The sequence below is a fragment of the Xiphophorus couchianus genome, chromosome 15 (assembly GCF_001444195.1).
Source record: "Xiphophorus couchianus chromosome 15, X_couchianus-1.0, whole genome shotgun sequence".
Classification (NCBI taxonomy): Eukaryota; Metazoa; Chordata; class Actinopteri; order Cyprinodontiformes; family Poeciliidae; genus Xiphophorus; species Xiphophorus couchianus.
The window spans coordinates 18,626,591-18,644,335 of record NC_040242.1 but is presented as its reverse complement, the minus strand read 5'-3'; the positions used below and the strand labels follow the sequence as shown (position 1 = coordinate 18,644,335).

Here is a 17,745-nt window from a genome sequence, read left to right as displayed (position 1 = left end):
TCCTGGAGTTCTTTTTCCTTCTCAACATTTCATATTTCATTCCTAGAATTGCGCCGCTCATGGTGGCAGCACATCTTTGTAATGTTTTATGTTCGTAGTGGCCAGGCAGCAGTTTTAAAGAGGAGTGGCAAAAGCAAATGAGGTGGATTAGCAGCGGTTGCTAACACCTGATGGCGTCATCCAGGACATGTTACTGTGGAATAGTGTCTGCTCCCTGGAATGTGACGACAGTGATAAAGCTGTCATACACCAACAGTCTTCAGTCAGAGGCCTTTTCAGATTAGTTGGAAGACTGACTGCTACTGGAGGTCCTTCCTATCCACAGTATCCAGAATGACCCTGCATGAAATGCTACGACATTCGTTTTACCTTTTAGGATTTTTTAAATTTATTATGATTTAATAATTTGTGACTTTATCGTCACAGATTTCCTAAAATTTACTTTAAAATTCTTTGGAATCACAAATTTACATTATATACAACTAATTCTATGAGTGTATTTATAAATTCAAGCTTTTGGTAGTCTGTAATTTTTGGGGGGTTGTAAATAATGACAGACTGGTAGTGAGTTTCACCACTTTAGGTCACTTCTAGCAAAAGTGAACTATTCTACAGCTGTTTTAGGGAAACTTTAGATAACTGGTGGTAGATGACAGCAAAGTTCAAAAAGCAATAAGGATTGCAAAGTGAAGTGTGTAACTAGCTGAAACTGCGCCAACTTGCCTTTCCTCTTGGGTTTTGCGTACAGCCTCGTCTACGGCGTGGTGCGTTAATCCAGTCAGCTTGAAACAAAAGATGTGGATCTGTGTTTCTGCATCTCTTTCTGTCACAGACTGACACTGTAAGGACAATTTGCAGCAGACTCTGAATTAGCCATGGGGCTGGACCTTTGACTGTTGCAACTTGGGATATTCTTTTTCTGAGCCAACTCTTCCTTGAACAGCTTCACAACTTCCTCCCTGACCCGTCCACTCTCTTCCGTGGTTGTCATGATGCTGTTTGTTCTCTAATCTTCTCCAGCTCTAATAACTCCCACCTGAACCACCTCAATCCCTGTGACTTTCCTTCAGCGTAATCAGGAGGAAAGGTGTGGTGGTGTTCGGGATTACAGCCGAGTCAGACTCTACTCTGGAAGTTGATTGTAAATGGATTGGAAGCTAAATAAAACATCCATCTCACTTCACAAGGCTGTATTGACCCTCGGACAGACCCAGTGGAGGAGTGATGGCTCCCCAGCTGCCTCTGATCAAGTGGCTCCTCCTGACCACTTCAAGACTGAGCTGCTGGCCAGTGGAGATGTTTACCTTTGGCCACAGTCACTGCTAATTAGCAGCGGGTGTTGGATTCAGTGGAGTTTGTTCAGGGACTGTTGACTGTTTCGTCGTTTTAAAAATAAGGATTCAAGCGGACAAAGACCTTTCCGGCTGTATTATTTCTTTTCATGCTAGACCTTCTGAATTATCTGTATCTATAGACTTGGAGTACAGGTGTTTTACACATTTTGCTTTAGTCAGATGTGAACAAATCTCAGTTCGTCTTTGGAGCTAGCTTAACTTTGTATTTTCCAGAGGTAGAAGGAGGAAGTTCAACCCAACTCCTTCATCAATCATAATCGGAAGGGATCATATCCCCAACTCTAGCATCTCGCTGCCGGGCTTTCTAACCATACAACCAGATAAAGGTTGAAAGAGAAGTGGCAATAGCAAATGAGGTGGATTAGTCGTGCTTGGCCACAACGCATGGTGTGTTGCAGTGGAATTTCATCTCTGCTCCCTGGAAATTGAGCTATTAGCATCCCACGGTTGTTATACACTAACAGCATGACAGTAAGTAATAAGATTCCGTTTTTGACTAAAATGTAATCTTTAGATGCTATTCTAACATATTGAGGTGGACCTGGAGTTGTCTAAACTTTCTGTAGTAGTATGTGTTGATGTTTACATTTTATTTTAGGTTTTTTTAACTTCAGGATACTGCCAACCTTTCTTGTAGACCAGTGAAATCAAACGAAGCTGCTAGTTAACACGCAGAGGCTTCAGGGGGGTTTAAGGAGAATCCTTTTGTGCTACATTTCAAGCTGTCTATAATTACAGGGGTCTGCACCAGATATCTGGATGTGATGATGCCTCTTCAAAGCTTTGTTGCATTCTTGCTCCTTACTTCAGTTTTGTGCTTTCCATTAAGCAAATCTTGAGAAAATTAGAAAGAGCCAAAACAGTCCTTCTTAGAAATCAGCAGGCAAACAATTAGAACCATCCTTTATGTAGCTCTCAAGTTTATATTTCTGAAAAAAAAAAAAAAAGATTTGTTTACATATTTCCCACTTTTTTCTTTGTTAGGGAACAAAGTGGAATTTCAGGTATACTTTCCATGTGTATGGAGATTACAGGATGTAATGGAGAGGGCTTATTTTTATTTATTTCTTTTTTTACAGAATATCTGCTGTTGAACCTTAAACAAGTTCCATCAGAGCTCCCTCAAGAGCTTGACACAAGGAAAAAACACATAAACAAGAAAAAGTAACTTCGGATATTTAGCCAACTTCACCAGCCAAGCTTGTGCATTCCTCCGGCCACTGGTGGCGCTGTACAAGTCTGTCACTTTCGCGTCCCAAAATTCGACGAAAACGTGATATTGAGTTGCCAGATTCGTCGGTGAGTTGCTTTACATTCAGGTTCTTTGGATTCTTTTGTCCAGGGTTGGTAAATTTACCCCTAGGACTTGTTTTAGCCTATTTTACCACTTCTGCGATCACAGAACATAACTCCTTAATTTTTGATAGGTGTATAGTTATTTATAAATAGTTAGTTATAAAACCATTTAAGGTCCTGAAGGAGGGCTACTGATTATTTGTGGTTAATATTTTGGGGGTCTTTAACAATTCAGCTTAACTGTCATTGGCCTATTTATTTATTTAGTTATTTTATGGCATATTTTTGACATCTTTTGAAATGCTAACGTTTGTAGCATTGTTAGCTCCTATGGTGCCTGGGGTTATTTACAGTTTATGCTAAAAGAATATTTTTAATGAATGACTTAATGCTTGTTGCGCAACATATGATTAATAAATTATTGATCTAGCTAATTTGTGATTAATGTAAAACGCAAATATTAATTTAATCCTTGGATGTATGAAACATTCCTGGAAACTATATTTGATTTATCTGCTCATAGCTGATAACCTATAGGACCATTTATTAATTTATTCAATACATTTTTGCAATTGTTCTCTAACAAACTTCTGCAGACTTCACAGATTGGCTGGGTTATACTGAGATTAAATTACACACAAGTGGACTCAACTAAGTTTTATTATATTTAATCTAGGGGAGTCAGAGTAAAGGGGGTTAAATACATATTAACGGCAGACTTCCCTGATTTTTGTTTGCGAAACAAATATTGCAAATCCTATATGTGTTGGTCTATCACATAAAATCCCAATAAAAATATTTCAGTTTAAGGTTTCAATGTGTAAAAATTAGAGTGGGATATTTTTATAAGGTAGCAGAAGTGAAACCACTTGCGAATCAATAGATGTTTTAACTCTTCTCTCCACTTTACTCGTCACTCAAGAGCTTTCTCTGAGAGACAGGAGCCTCACAATGACCATCCAAGCAACGTGAGGAGTGAGGACATCAAGGCAAGGACTTCAAGAGCTAAATCTTACTCCAATTCCTTAAAACAACCACAGTTTTTTTTTTTCTTCAGTTTTTTTGTGTGTAGAAACCAAATCTGTTTCTGGTGAGGTGCATCTTGGGTCATGGCTTGCTTATTTGAGGAGAAATTCAGATACTGGTTTATTTGTAATAAGGGGAAAGGAATGATCAGCAGATCCTGAGAACCAGCAGGAGGAAGAATTTTCAAATAAACGGAGTCTCATTCCGTCCAATAATTAGACTACGAGTCTACCCATGTTTCAGAGTGAAATTACACATAATCCCAAATAGGAAAACACTCTAAAGTTCATGCCACCGTCTCAAACACCTTCCAGTTGCTTTGTGTTTCTCCATCGTTTACACTGACTTTGATTTCAACCTTCTTTGACTGAACTGTGAGCTGTAGTAGCAGAGGACTAGATGAGAGGCCCTCATGGAAGCAGCCAGACACATCATCTCTTCAGCTCTCTAAAGATCCACATCTCAAGGCTGGACTGCTTTTAGTGACTGATTGGAAGATATAGAAGATGTGGAAAATATAGACGCCTTGTTAGAAATTGAAAACTAGACCTTCCAGTTTTATGATTTTGGGTCATTTAGGTTTAGTTATGTGGCACATTTAGCCACCCCAACTTTTAGTTCATAAATTTCTTTGTGTGGTCAAAGCTTTGGGGAGGCCATTAAGAAAGCCAAATATGCAATCACTTTCCAAAACCAGCTTGGATGTGCATTTGAATTATTGTCCAGTTGGATAACCATTTCTCCCAAACTCTCAACATCTGATGAAGAGAAATTGCTTTTGGTGTCCAGGAACAATCAAGGATCCAGCAAGGCTATTGTGCCACTAGTGTCCCTGTCCACAATGAAGTTAACTTGCCATCAACATGGGCTAAGAGGGTGTAGCCCAAGAAAGAATCCCCTGCCCCATAACTAAAATCTTGAAACTTGAATTACATTCTCAGCAGCCCACAAGGCCGGGCCAAATCATTTCTGGTAAAACGTTTAATGGCCGAATGAAACAAGACTGACATTTGGAGTCAATGTGAGGCTTTCAAACTTAAGAAGTCTGTATCAACTGTCAAGCATGGTGAGAGTTTGCTTTCTCATTAAGAGTTACTGGTATATTGAACAAGGCCGCTGGAGGAATGAAGGATGACTCCCTCCAAACCCTTACAACTTTCCCTAAAAGTCAACAGCTGCAGTTAATTCCAGAAGTTTACATAAACTCTCAGAAACTGATCATCAGGTGCGTGGTGCAACATTGTGGTTTCTGTGTTGTGCATAACGCGCATGTGGGCAGCATTTGTGTGGGTAAGGTACATTGTGCTGGTTTTGTGCTTCACACGCATAATGGGCGTTGGGGATGTGGTTGCTTTTATGTGTGCCCTCTTGGACAAAGGTGTCCCTCCCATCAGACACACTTCCACAGTCTCTCTTTTGTTGTTGCTTTCCATAACACCTATGTCTTTTTTACGTTTTTACCTTACATCTCTCGCTTGATTTTGTTCTATTTTCACTTATCACTTTAAAGTGAGAAAGCCTCCTTGCCATCATCTTAATCCTCTGCAGATTCAAGTCAAGACTCCGATTGTGCCACGCCAAAGCATCTGTGTTACTTCCAGCCCACAGAAACATGCCGTTAAACTTAAAAAATTACTTTAAGCTCAACTCTGCCAGGAGTATGAGTAATTTTTAACTTAACTGTATCATTGCACCGTCTTAAGCTGAATCAGCAAACAAAAAGATACCATATGGGATCACATTCCACAAGATTCAACACTATAAAGAACAGAAGTGAATAAGTACTTTATTATTATCCACACATGCCACTAAAACAGGTATCCAAAGACTTATGCATACTGCAAATACAGTACTTGTATCTGCTTTAAAACATCAAATTAAAGTACAGACTCAATTTCCCAGAAGAAGCATTCAGTAAAATATGGACAAAATCCATATATTTTTCTGTCGCTGTTGTATTGTTTTTCATAATCTACAGAGTTGTGAGTAATGGTAAATTAAACAATTTTTTCATACTTTAAATAAATTGTGTATGTATGACGTTTCCACAGTTGATCGGCACTGAGCCAGCAGGCAGTTGAAGATAATATACATTCAAATAATGGATTTCAAATAGCTCAAATTAACATGATACATTTGTAATATTTAACCTATGCTAAATATAGAAGACAGAAACTTTTGTCTACGCTTTTCTATTTTACTGAGTAAATACTTTCAGGGGTGTTCTACAAATGTTATTAAAATACAAGTTGGATTGCATTTAATTAAATTTATAGAGATTGAAATTCCATAAACAGGGTCTGAAAAATAAAGCCGACGCAGATTACGGAGCTTTCTGTTTAATACTTTAACAGATCTGTCCAGAACTATTTCAAGGCTCCATCAAAATGAACCTTTCTTGGCTTTTCTTTCTCAAGCTGATGGTCAGCTCACGTGTCCAGGTCTTGGTTATCGTCAGGTTTGATTCCTGGGTGATAGGTTTGTCTGGAGAGGCTCTTCAGGTTGATGGGTACTTCTTCTTGTCCAGGGCTTCCACCTTTCCTAACCTTTTCCCTCCGCACCAGAGAATTCCCACTGCCCTTCGACGAGACAGTCTGGCCTCTAAACAGCTGCGCCTGCTGCTGACACAGTCCTACCTTGCTGAGGAGAATGAATATGTCCCCTCTGAAGGCCTTTGTGAATATGGCATACAAGAATGGATTGGCACAGGAGTTGAGCGGGTAAAAGAGCACCAATAAGATCTTGGAGTTGGAAACGGTGATAAGAGGTCGGTTCAGAGCAGCCGACATGGCGTAGAAGGAAATGGGAGCCATGCATAAGAAGTCAGTGAAGATGAGAATAGCCATGCGCTTGGCAATGTTGGTGTCCTTGGATCCAGAGTGGTACTGGGGGTTGTGGACTGTACAGTAGATCTTAAAGTAGCAGGCACAGATGACAAAGAAAGCCAGAATGTTTAGGACCAACACCAGCAAGACGTAGACCTGAGCTGCGGTGGACTGAGTGTCCATTGGGAGGCAGATGCTGACCTTCTGGTAACTGCTCACTCCAACCAGTGGCAGTAGAGCGAGAAGGAGGCAGAGTACCCAGCCAGCCACCATTACGGCCGCTGCGTGGTGTAGACGGAGTTTGCGGTCCAGCCGCATGGCGAAGGTGATGGCGTACCACCTCTCTAGAGTGATCACTGTCAGGGTGTAAACGGACAACTCGCTGGCGAAGACTGTGAAGAACCCGGCGAGTCCGCAACCGGGGCCTGTCTGCCAGTCGATGGCATGGTTGAAGTACTCAGAGCGGGTGTAGAGGTCCACGGAGGCAATGAGCAGCAGGTAAATCCCCATGCAAAGATCGGCGAAGGCCAGGTGGCACATGAGGAAGCGAGAGACCGAGAGCTTGTAGTGGCTGGTGAGCAGCACCAGGAGCACCACCACATTCCCCAAAACAGCCAGCAAGCTCACGAACCACACCGACACCCGAAGGAAGCCGAAGCCCATAATGTCCTCACAGGGATTGAACTCATCAGGCACCGGTGCACACTCCACTTCCCCTCCCTCCTCGCACACCACATAATCATAACGACTGTCAAAGTCTTGGCTGTTGTCCTCCTGGGGGTTCTTGAGGGTCTCTCCAAAGCCCACTTCCTCGTCTGGCTGGCCTCCAAAGTAGGCGTGGTAGTAAAGGTTGCCATGAAAGTCTCCTCTTCTCCAGTCCTGCTGCGGCTCTTCGTGACCTTCGTTTCTCTGCTCATGCTCCGGAAGCGTTTCCACGACTCCGTCTACTTGAAGTGTTGGTGTGTCAAGGGGTCCCACAGAGCGCTTGTGGTAGTGGTCATAGAAAGCGGTTAGGTTACAGATGATGTACTCCAAAAAGCTGGGAAACACAAACAGAGAATTCAATAAGACTGGGCTCAGTAAATAATGTTCCAAGTAACCCAGCAATCTTAAATGTTTCCACATTTTCTTGTGTTTCAACCACACACTTAAAGCCATAATCTGCATCAACTTTTTAAAGTTCAAATTTGCTCTCATTTCATGGACCACCATCGCATTTTCTGTGTCCTCCACATGGCCTGTGGCAAACTGTAAAACAAATTTCTTATAGCCTTTTTCATCGATAGCCCATTGCTTCATCCAAAGGATCTGAACCCTCATTGAAAAAAGATTGCTTCCTGGAGGTGTGGACACTGTTGAAGTTTTAAACAACTGAATCTTAATTTACCCAATCACTAATGTTTGGTTGTGGTGTATGTAATGCCACAGAGGTTATGAAGTTTACTGGAAATTACATGCATAGTAAACAACCATCCTCCATTGCGAAGAGAGTAGTGCCGAGCCGATCAACGTTTTCCAGCAATAATGTCTTGAACATTTCTCTTGTTCCAACTTGAATTGTTAAACATTTGGAAGCGTGATCAACATGGATTTAATGGCTTCGACTGCTAAAACTACAGATAAACTACATTTCTGAAATGATATAGAAAACTGACGTCATCATTCCCAACTCCTCCTCTCCCCTGATTGGCCTGGCTGAAATTCAACTAGAGAAATTGAGCTCAATGGGAGAAATCCCAGACAGTGCAATGAAGGAAGATGAGAATTGAGCGAAATTGTGTAGGAAGGCAAATCTGGATTTATTCTGAAGTTAAATTACAAATGTCTAAATTGCACTGAATTTTATATTGGGGAATCCAAGTACAGGGAGCTTAATACAAAGGCATGCCACACTTTTCAGATGTTTATATTTCCCTTCTACTTCCTGGTTATGTGCTGCTCTCTGTTGATCTCAGTGGATATGTTTTTTCATGCAGCTAGCCATTTGCCCTGCTGGGCAGTAAGTGGGCTATTAAACCGTTTACATATACAGATGAAGACGGAGGACTTCTGTTTTTGGAATCATTATGTGACTCAACCGTTTTTTCCTCCAATAACACCAGAGAGTGACACTAATTATGGGAGCGCTGTGAGGAGCTATAGGTAAAGGCATCAGAGACTTGATTCAATCCCTGCCAAGATCCACACTTTACAAGTGCGGTAGCCTTCCACTCGCTGTGGGAGATCATCCAACCCTACGCTACATGCAAACACTTCTGAAACCCCCACTTCCCTTACGTTTTAGCCTCCGGTAACTGAGCTGATTTTAAGAAAAAAAGAGAAAAACTTCACCCTCGTTTCTTTTTGAGGTTTTTGAAGCCGCAGCAGTGGCTCGGGTAGGTGAGGTCAGCCGTCGTGAGGTGCTTGAAGGCCTTGATGGGCGGCAGCTTCTTGAGGGACCAGGTGTCGGTCGCCTTCAGCTTCCGCAGGGAGCCCATGCCTGTGGAGGGCAGCGATGTGATTCTTGTCTGGGAGACGTCTCTGAAAGCAACAGAAGGATTACAACACCTGAAAATAACTACGCAATATGCCCGGAGAACTAGTAGTGGTTTGAGGTACAAGATATGATGTGTTGCGCAACTGACAAATTAAAACAGCACATAGCGCTGTGTTCAATTTCATATGGCCGACTTGGGTCGTGACACGACTCGAGGTAACCAATCAATGGTGGTTTTCTTACGTCAAAAGCAACCGATTGTTTACAGTTTCTTTTGCACGACGGTGCAAAAAAACAGCATGCAGGGATCCTGTTATCAGTGGTTCTTAACAGTATCAAGAGGCTCAATAGGGAACTGATTCAAGGCATTTAAGGGAAAACTACACAATAAAAGTCTGCCAAGTTTGGTTCAGAACCATAATAGTCCATTATGATCCATGTCTTTGTTCACACACCACTGCGCATTTTTACTTTTTGTTTGGTGCACATTGTTAACAAGATTTTATGGAGAAGCTGATTTTTTACAAGGTTTTATAGCAACATAAATTCATTTAAAGAGTGTAATTTATCTATTTGCGTATTAAAGTTGGCACCTTTTAGTGAAAATTACTAACAGGAACAACTCAGTTTTATGTTGGATAGGGCAAAGATTGTCCATTCTGTCAAAGAAGACAAAAAGTATCATAAGAAGCAGTTTAGAAGCACACAATCTGACACAAAAGTTGCTAAAAAAAATTCTTCATGGAGATGCAGTTTTTTCCTCAGTATACTCTACAGACAAAAATAGAACTTTTAGAAGTTGTAGTTAATCTGTCTATTAATGAATTATGTATAATTCATTATACATAGGCGTGCTGTGGTGGCGCAGGGGGTTAGCACGCCCAACATTTGGAGGCCTTAGACCCGCGGACGTCGCGGGTTCGACTCCCGGTCCCGACGACCTTTGCCGCATGTCCTCCTTCAAAAAAATGGTGCCGGCTCAGCTGGCTGCCTGCAGATGCAGCTCCCGTCGTGTGTGCGTTAATCTGTGTATAAAAAATTCTTGCTGTAACTGCGAAATAATTTCCCTGCTGGGATGAATAAAGTAATTCTATTCTATTCTATAAGAATCGGTATCTTCAAACAAATTTTTTTATCTTGTAACCAGGTTGCTATGTATTGCAAATTTTTGCTAAGGTCCCTCTTGAAAATGAGATCTAGATCTCAACGGGGTTTACCTGATTAAATAAAGGAATATATATATAATTCGTTTGGGGAGATGTGAATGTGCAATCGAATTCTGAACCAAAAAAAAGTTAACTCTGGTCCGTCTTGGTTTGGTTGAAGTGAACTCTGGCGATGTTTGAATGCATGTGTGAATGCCTAGCAGACCGGAGACTGCTACAAAAACAGGAAGAGAATTATAGCACAGGGAATTCTGGGTAAATACGACAAAACAAACACTCAAGTCTAGCGCTAGTGGGCGAAAAGGCTCTTCGGTCTTTTACCAGAGAGAAAAGAGAAATCCTACAACCGCTAAAAGATGACGCCACTCCCTTTTTGTTTATATTTTGTGAATAAGGAAGTTGCGGTCAGTGTCTCCTTCAAGAGGTTTTCCGATTGTTTCCTTCAGTGGTTCTTGGTGCAGCGCCACCACAGTCGACAGGGGGAACGGGTTCTTCAAAGTGTTTGGACCGTTTGACACAGTGAAGTGACAAGGCAAACTGCACCAGCTAGAAATGTGATTTTGGTCCCCAATCGAACCGAGTCTACTGGACTATCAGGTGTGAAAACACTCCAAGTCATGACACTGGAGGTCTAGACCCATCACCATGCGGGGTGATGAGGTGGGGTTGGTCATGGTGAGTCCAGAGGGCTCAGTGACAGCCCAGACAATAGTCTCCATCTGTTTCCTCACATGAACTCCTCAGTCCTTCATCTTTCAGTAATTACATTTGGTATTTATTAAGCCACCATGCCAAAGTCAGGCCAACCTCGCTAAGGACAGAGACATGCAGGGGAGTGCCAACTGCATCGACATCCTCCAAGACTCCAAGCTCTCTATTGCATCTTTTTTAGTTTCCTTAACACGTCTTTACTCAAGTTAATGATTAATTTGATAAAATAAAGAAACAGCTCTGCATATTTTCGAAGAATCTGTCCTATTTTTTTGCTGTCCCATTTCCACACACTTCTCCGTCCTCTGCTCTCCTTTCCTCCCACGGGGCTCATTGTGTGAGGCAGCACAGATTCTAGTGTAGGTCTGATTTTGTCATTTCCAGATGTTTAACTCATGACCTCATGAAGGTGACCTCACTCAGGACATGTTCCTTCGTGGAACAGAAGTAAACGACCTGCGTGCAAATCTGTGTACCGAGCCGGACAAGATGCGGCTAAGACTAAACGGTTGTGTCATCGAGGATGCTTCAGTAAGAAAGGAGAGCAGAAAATAACAGCAAAGTCCGGCTGAACTTTCTTCATCACGTTTGCACACAGTGGGTGTCCGATTTCCCAGTCACACCATCCCATCACAGCTGTGGGGGAAAGATCTTTTACTTTATCCCGTCCTGCAGGCATCGCTTGTCTAGCCTGCGTAGTACGAAAAAGGACTTTGATGAATTTTCACAGGAACTTGACACAGTGTGAATAATTAGCAGACCAGTAAGACGCCTATTAGTTAGCGTTTTATTCGTTTGCCACATTTGAGAGTAAAAAAAAAAAAAGGGGAACTTTTTAATTTCTAAAAACACGTATGAATAAAACAAAACCAAATGTTGCACAAACAAAGCAAAGCAAAAAGCAATGCGATGTTTTCTTCAAAACCTGGCATAAAATGTAAGGATATTTGTCACACAAAGATCTTCATGTTTAACTTACAAATTATGTCAAAGGAAAAACTGCAGATTGCTGCATCCGAGGTGCACAAAAACAAAACTCAACAAGCCTTTATGACTCTGCTGTTATTTGCCGTTTTATTATTCCAAATAGTTTTCCTACTGTTGTTTGCACAAATATTTTTGTAAAATGTCTACCACTGATTTCTATGCAGAAATACACATGCTGTCCATTTTTTTTAAATACCCTACTTATTTGTACTTGTTCAGTGTGTTTTTTGTTTGTCATGTTGTTGTTTTGAGACTATTTGCAAGTAATGATAATGGGATAATAATACAAGTTCAAATCTCTAAAAGACTTTAATTTTGTAAATAATGCCTCACACTTGAACTGGAAGACATTTCAAATATCCAAAATAAAACACAATAAATAAAACTGAACTAAAAACCACACACAACCGAAGCTATAAGTAAAATGGATTGAGATGTTTCTCTAAGCAAAACTGCTCTTCATAAAATATGAATCATCTCAATGGAAATTATTGAGCTCATTTTAATTCATCACACGATTAAGAGATCAATAGCTTCTTGCGACAGGTTTAATACAAACAGTTGACTTTCTGAAGCTGGCTGGTTACTTACAGAAGTGTTGGGCCACTGATGGTTCCTGCAAAAGCCCGGCCGTCCATCCTGGTCAAAAACACGTTTCTGTGTAGATCGCTGGACGAAAGAGAGCACAGAAATTCACAGGAGAAGAAGAAATGCTGCACATTTCTGTCCTGTGTGCCATAATATTTTCTCAAGCCTCATCACTCCACATTCCTGTTTATTTTCCTCTCATCAGACGGGGCGAAACAGGACAGATGAAGGTCTCACTGACTTACCGCATGTTGTTGATTCTAATTGGAAACGATGAGGTACGAAGGTGTTCTCCTTAAACGTGGAGCACCTTCAGACACGTCTCCCCAAATCCCTTAAATCTAATTAGAATAATAGACCAACGGAGGGGTGTGTTTATCTTGGTCAAGCTGTGCTGGGATCGGTTCTTCTCTCGGAGGAAATCGGACTCCCAACACAAACACCCGTGTGGTAAGACTCACTAGTTGCAGACCAGTGCTTTAATTGGACTCTTACAAAGACACGAGGACAGCGTTGGGGTTGTAAAGTGAGGAAATAGTCTTAATTTAATATCACTAATACCTCATATCCAAAACATGCAGGTCCCTGGACCAGAGGGCGAAACGTGGATGAGGGGGGAAGAAAAAGGAGTGTGTTTCTGCTTTCTTATGAGTGTCTTACAACATAAATAAGCATTTAAGTGCTTTTTTTAGTCACACTTAAATGTTTCTGATCTTCACATTTTAAGATCAGACAAAGATAACCTGAGTAGATGCAAAATATGTTGCTATGGGAACATATGCATACATGGTTGTACCAGATAGTGCGTCCCACTTTCAATTGGATTTAAATCTAGACTTATCATTAAATCATCTTTTTTTTAAAGCTATTCTGAGGTAGACTTCCTGCTGTGCCAGACCATTGGCATTTTCCTTCAGGATTTCCTGTGAAGCCAGTGGTCCATCAGTTTTCACAACTAGATGGAGAATGTGTTCCATTCTTTAATTTTGTTTTAGCCTACTAAAAGTTGGCAGACTAGAATGTTGCTACACCTGATAGTTTGATAGACTCCGTTCGACTGGGGACCAAAATTGCAACTCTTGTTACAGCTGGTGCAGTTCGATTTCACAGTGCATCACATCAAACGATCCAAACTAATTGAAAAAGCTGTTCACCTCCTTACCTGCAGAGGTGCACCAAGAACCACTGAAGGAAACAACATGAAAACCTCTGATGAAGACACTGAGCGCAACTTCCTTCTTCACGAAATGTAAACAAAGATGGAGTCGCATTAAAACTTTAGCGGTTGTAGTATTTCTTTTTTGTCTTTTGCAAAAAACCACGTACCGTTTCTTTTACTAGCTACACTCTTGCGTTTGTTTTTGTCGTATTTACCCAGGATGCTTGGCGCTGTAATTCGCTTACTGCTTTTGGAGCGATCCCCGGTCCGCTTGGCGTTCAGATATGCATTCGAACTGCGCCAGAGTTCAATTCAACCGAACCGAGACCTAGGTTTTTAGGCGGATCAGAGTTCGCTTTTTAGGTCCGCATCACAGTTCGATTACATGTTCACATTTACCCAAACGGATTGGATTTTTTAGACGAACGAATTAAAGTTTGAGCAAAGCAAGCTGATCTGGGCTGGTGTGAATGCACACCATGTGATTCCTTGTTTCTACAGGTTTGGGTGTGCCTGGTGAAATCGAACCAAAATATGTTGTTAATTCATGATTTAACAAGAGATTGCTAGCTACATTTTCATACTGAGACTTATTGATTTGTACATCATCTTTTTCTTTTCATTCATTATGAGATCCTTATTTGAAACAAATGGTTGCATTGATTCTGATTAATTTTGTCTGATTATAGAATTTGTTTGATGATCCGAAACATTTAAGCGTGACCCAAAAAAAAGCAAAAATGGGAGAAATAGTTTCTCGCATGACTGACTTCCACAAACGTAAGAAGGAATCTCACTTTGTGTATATTAGAGGAGATCTCTTTCACTGGTCTTCCCGTTAGCCACTCTTGGATTTTTTTTTTCTTCTTCCACACAAAAATTCCTCTTTTCTAATCAAGAGCTGGACACGGGCATTTTGAAGTATATATGAGACGACTCAAAAAGAACCAGCTTTGATCCCTTTGCTTTCATAGTACAATTCTGGGTAAGGAAACACACATCCCAGATGTCAGGGGTGGCTTAATCCAAGCAAAATGATATTTAATGCAATTCTGGACAAGATGGAAGGTCCCTAATTGAACTAAAACCCCAAATCAAAAAGTTGGAATGCGTGTATGATGGAGATTCAGAGTAGTGATGCTTAACTGAACTACTGCATTTATGTACTATGTGTTGTACTGCAGTTTAAGATTTAGATTTTAACAGTATTTAATATCCTGGATAGTTCTTTTCTGCTCTTTGCTTTTCAAAAGGTCAACGTCTGACAACTTATTAGCTCAAATTCTGAATTACCTACACATAATACATAATTTCCAATTCTTGACGGTATTTTCCTCTTGATAAAAATTAATGCAAGACTCCAAGGTAGTATTTATGAATTCAAAACATGTTGTGATGCTTCCCAAAATAATATTTTGTCCACGCGGTTGCGACTATTGAAACCACCCCGATAGCATGACGATGACGGGAAACCACGTCTGGCATCTGCCCCTGGCCTTTACCAGGAAATTCCTTCAGATTTCCGCAGTTGTTTATTAAAGTTATATTCTCTGATGGGAGAAATCTCCTAATCTCTCCCTATCATACTTTGATTAGCCCAGAATCTTAATCTCTCACACACATTTGCTGAGACACTGGACATTTCCAGCATATTTAGCTTGTTGTAAATGGCTTTTTTTTAATTATTTTTTTATCAGGATTGACATTATAGTCAAAGTAGAACCAAATCAGATTATGCATTTTACCAGCAAACTTGTCGCAAGCTTTATTTCAATGCAATTCGTCATGCGAATTTTAAGAAAGCGTTTAAAATGTTCCAAAGAACAAACAAAAAAAAAGCTAATTAATTGTGTTTCCATCTATTGTACTTGTGAATCGGCCAGGCTACCCAGAGAGAAGAATACTCAGAAGAATTTTGGAAAATTGAGGTCATTATTTTGAATTTTGACGTTTCCATCAATCTTTTCGAATGTGATACTTAAAAATGCACATAAAAAGAAGTCGATGGAAACATCATCAGATTCACACCAGGGACCTTGTGTATAAACGTTTGCGTACGCACAAAGAACGTTGCGGCGTACGCACAAGTTGGCGCGACAACGTGCAGCGTTAACGCAAACCTTTTGATTCAAAAATAACAAACTTCAGTGAAATTTCCTGAAATATGACTACACTCTGTTACTTTAGTTAAGGTGCATTGAACCCTTGATTTTATCTTAAATGGTTTAAATCTTATCGGTGAAACTGAGCCACATTTAGCACCATTTTAATACACCTAAAAATTAAAATAAAATGATGAGAAAACATCAATCGGATGTAGAGAGTAAAATACTTCAGTTTTTGTCAGATTACTGTAGATGAAAATGCACATCGGACCGTGAGCTGATGCGCTTGAAAAGTATAATAGTTATTTAATGGGCACTTAGATTCTCACTAAAAAAATCTTTTTTTTATTTGTAAGTTTTCTGGGCAGGTCCACAGAATGTGGGTGGCTTGAATAATAAGGATTGTGTCAGGCTCCAAGAAGACTTTAAAGATGAATAGACTGCCATCACTCTTATGCTTCTTCATAAAAGAGGAGAAAAACTAAACAACGAGTTAGCTTAGCCTCTCATTAGCCTTAAAACATCAAACAGCTCCGATGGTCTCATGCTTAATCAACGCTGTAACAACAGTCGTCTCCATTACTCTTCAGATTTTTAAAGCAGATATAGCCTGTCGATGAAGTTAGAACCTGCACATTCCAAACCAAGCCCAAACTGTTTTCGTCTACACGCCGTGGAAACGTATCCGCACCGCTTGAACGTTCTCCCATTTTGTAACGCTACATTAACAAAGTTACATAATGCATTTTACTGGGATTTTATGTGGAAGAGAAGCAAAACTTTGAAAAAAAAAACACCTTTGAATTCAATTACAGTGGCAATTGCACAGTTAGACCCCACCTCCTCAAAAACTCATATAACAACCTATTTTAATAGTTCAAACATTAAATATACTTTAAGATGCATTAATACACAAAGTAGAAGCCTTTTTATCATTACCACAGAAGCTAACATCCATGGTCTTTGTCAGCTCTGCTCTTAAAGGTACAGCACTTTGCAAACCGCAACCAATAACATGTTGAGTAGCACTGCACGTCTGCGCCCTGGTGTTAAAGCTTTCCAAGCTGCATTTCATTTAGAAGATCTTACGTAATTTCTACGAAAAAACATTCGCAATCAAATTCGCTGGATTTTCTGCCAATCATTTGGCGTTGCGTTCCACAGAAAAATTCGCAAATAGGTGAATCCGCGAAACCGAAACCGTGAATAGCTGAAGCTCCACCGTTCGGGTCTACCGGTTTACATGTTAGGTGGCATCATTTGTTTCCAGTTTTTTTATTTAAAAATAGCTAAAGCTCAATCAGACTGGATGAAGAGCATCTGCTAACAGCAGTTTTCAGATCTAGCTACAGATACACAACTGTGACATTAGACCTAAACCTTTGTCCACTTGTAAATAAGGCTTGAATTAACCAAACAGACGTTGGAGTGTTTATAGCTGTTTATAAGAAGCCGAATAAAAAGAAATTCCCTGAAACTGACTCATATAAATTAATACAGTAAGTAAGATAAGGCAAATTAAAAACATTATCCTGTTAGACCATGATGTAAATACTCACACTTGATCCAGCTTTGTCCCGTTAAAGGCGTGATGCCGTATCTCTCTGAAGCCATTTCCATACAGCATTCTGGATAAAAAAGAAGCTCCATATTAAAAAACCCCATTGAAGGTGGTATAATAAATGTTCTTGGATGGAAATACTTTCCATCTGCCTCGCCGATCAGTCTCGTCTTTACCAGCCGAGCTCAGAGGAATCGTCTTATTTCTCACTTTGGAGTAAAACCGTCTGTGTAATTTTGTGGCTTTTACACCAAACATTTAGCTCGCTTCCCACACACGTGAACACCCACACACGTGAACACGAGCGACCGTCTGTGTACTTGTTTATGTTGTCGGCGTTCATGTGAGAACGTGTTTTTAAAGTGAGGTCAAGCCGTGCGTTTCTTGAAGGCCCTATCTTAAGGATTTGGCTGGATTTAGAGATAATGTTCCTTAAGTATTTATCTTATCTACGTATTTATATTTGTTTTGCGGGGCTTTTTCTGCATAT

The 17,745-nt window shown here is 40.5% G+C and overlaps 1 protein-coding gene across 1 annotated transcript in view; it reads right to left on the bottom strand.

Moving 5' to 3' along the window:
* Positions 1 to 5,440: 5,440 nt before the first annotated feature.
* Positions 5,441 to 17,745, bottom strand: part of tshr (thyroid stimulating hormone receptor) — a 30,566-nt gene continuing 18,261 nt past the window's right edge. The window contains exons 7-10 of the mRNA XM_028040996.1: positions 17,254 to 17,322; positions 12,434 to 12,511; positions 8,834 to 9,022; positions 5,441 to 7,541 (exon numbers count right to left, since the gene is read on the bottom strand). Of these exons, the coding sequence (XP_027896797.1) occupies positions 6,107 to 7,541; positions 8,834 to 9,022; positions 12,434 to 12,511; positions 17,254 to 17,322 (1,771 nt within the window). The 3' untranslated portion in view covers positions 5,441 to 6,106. The remainder of the gene's footprint in view (positions 7,542 to 8,833; positions 9,023 to 12,433; positions 12,512 to 17,253; positions 17,323 to 17,745) is intronic.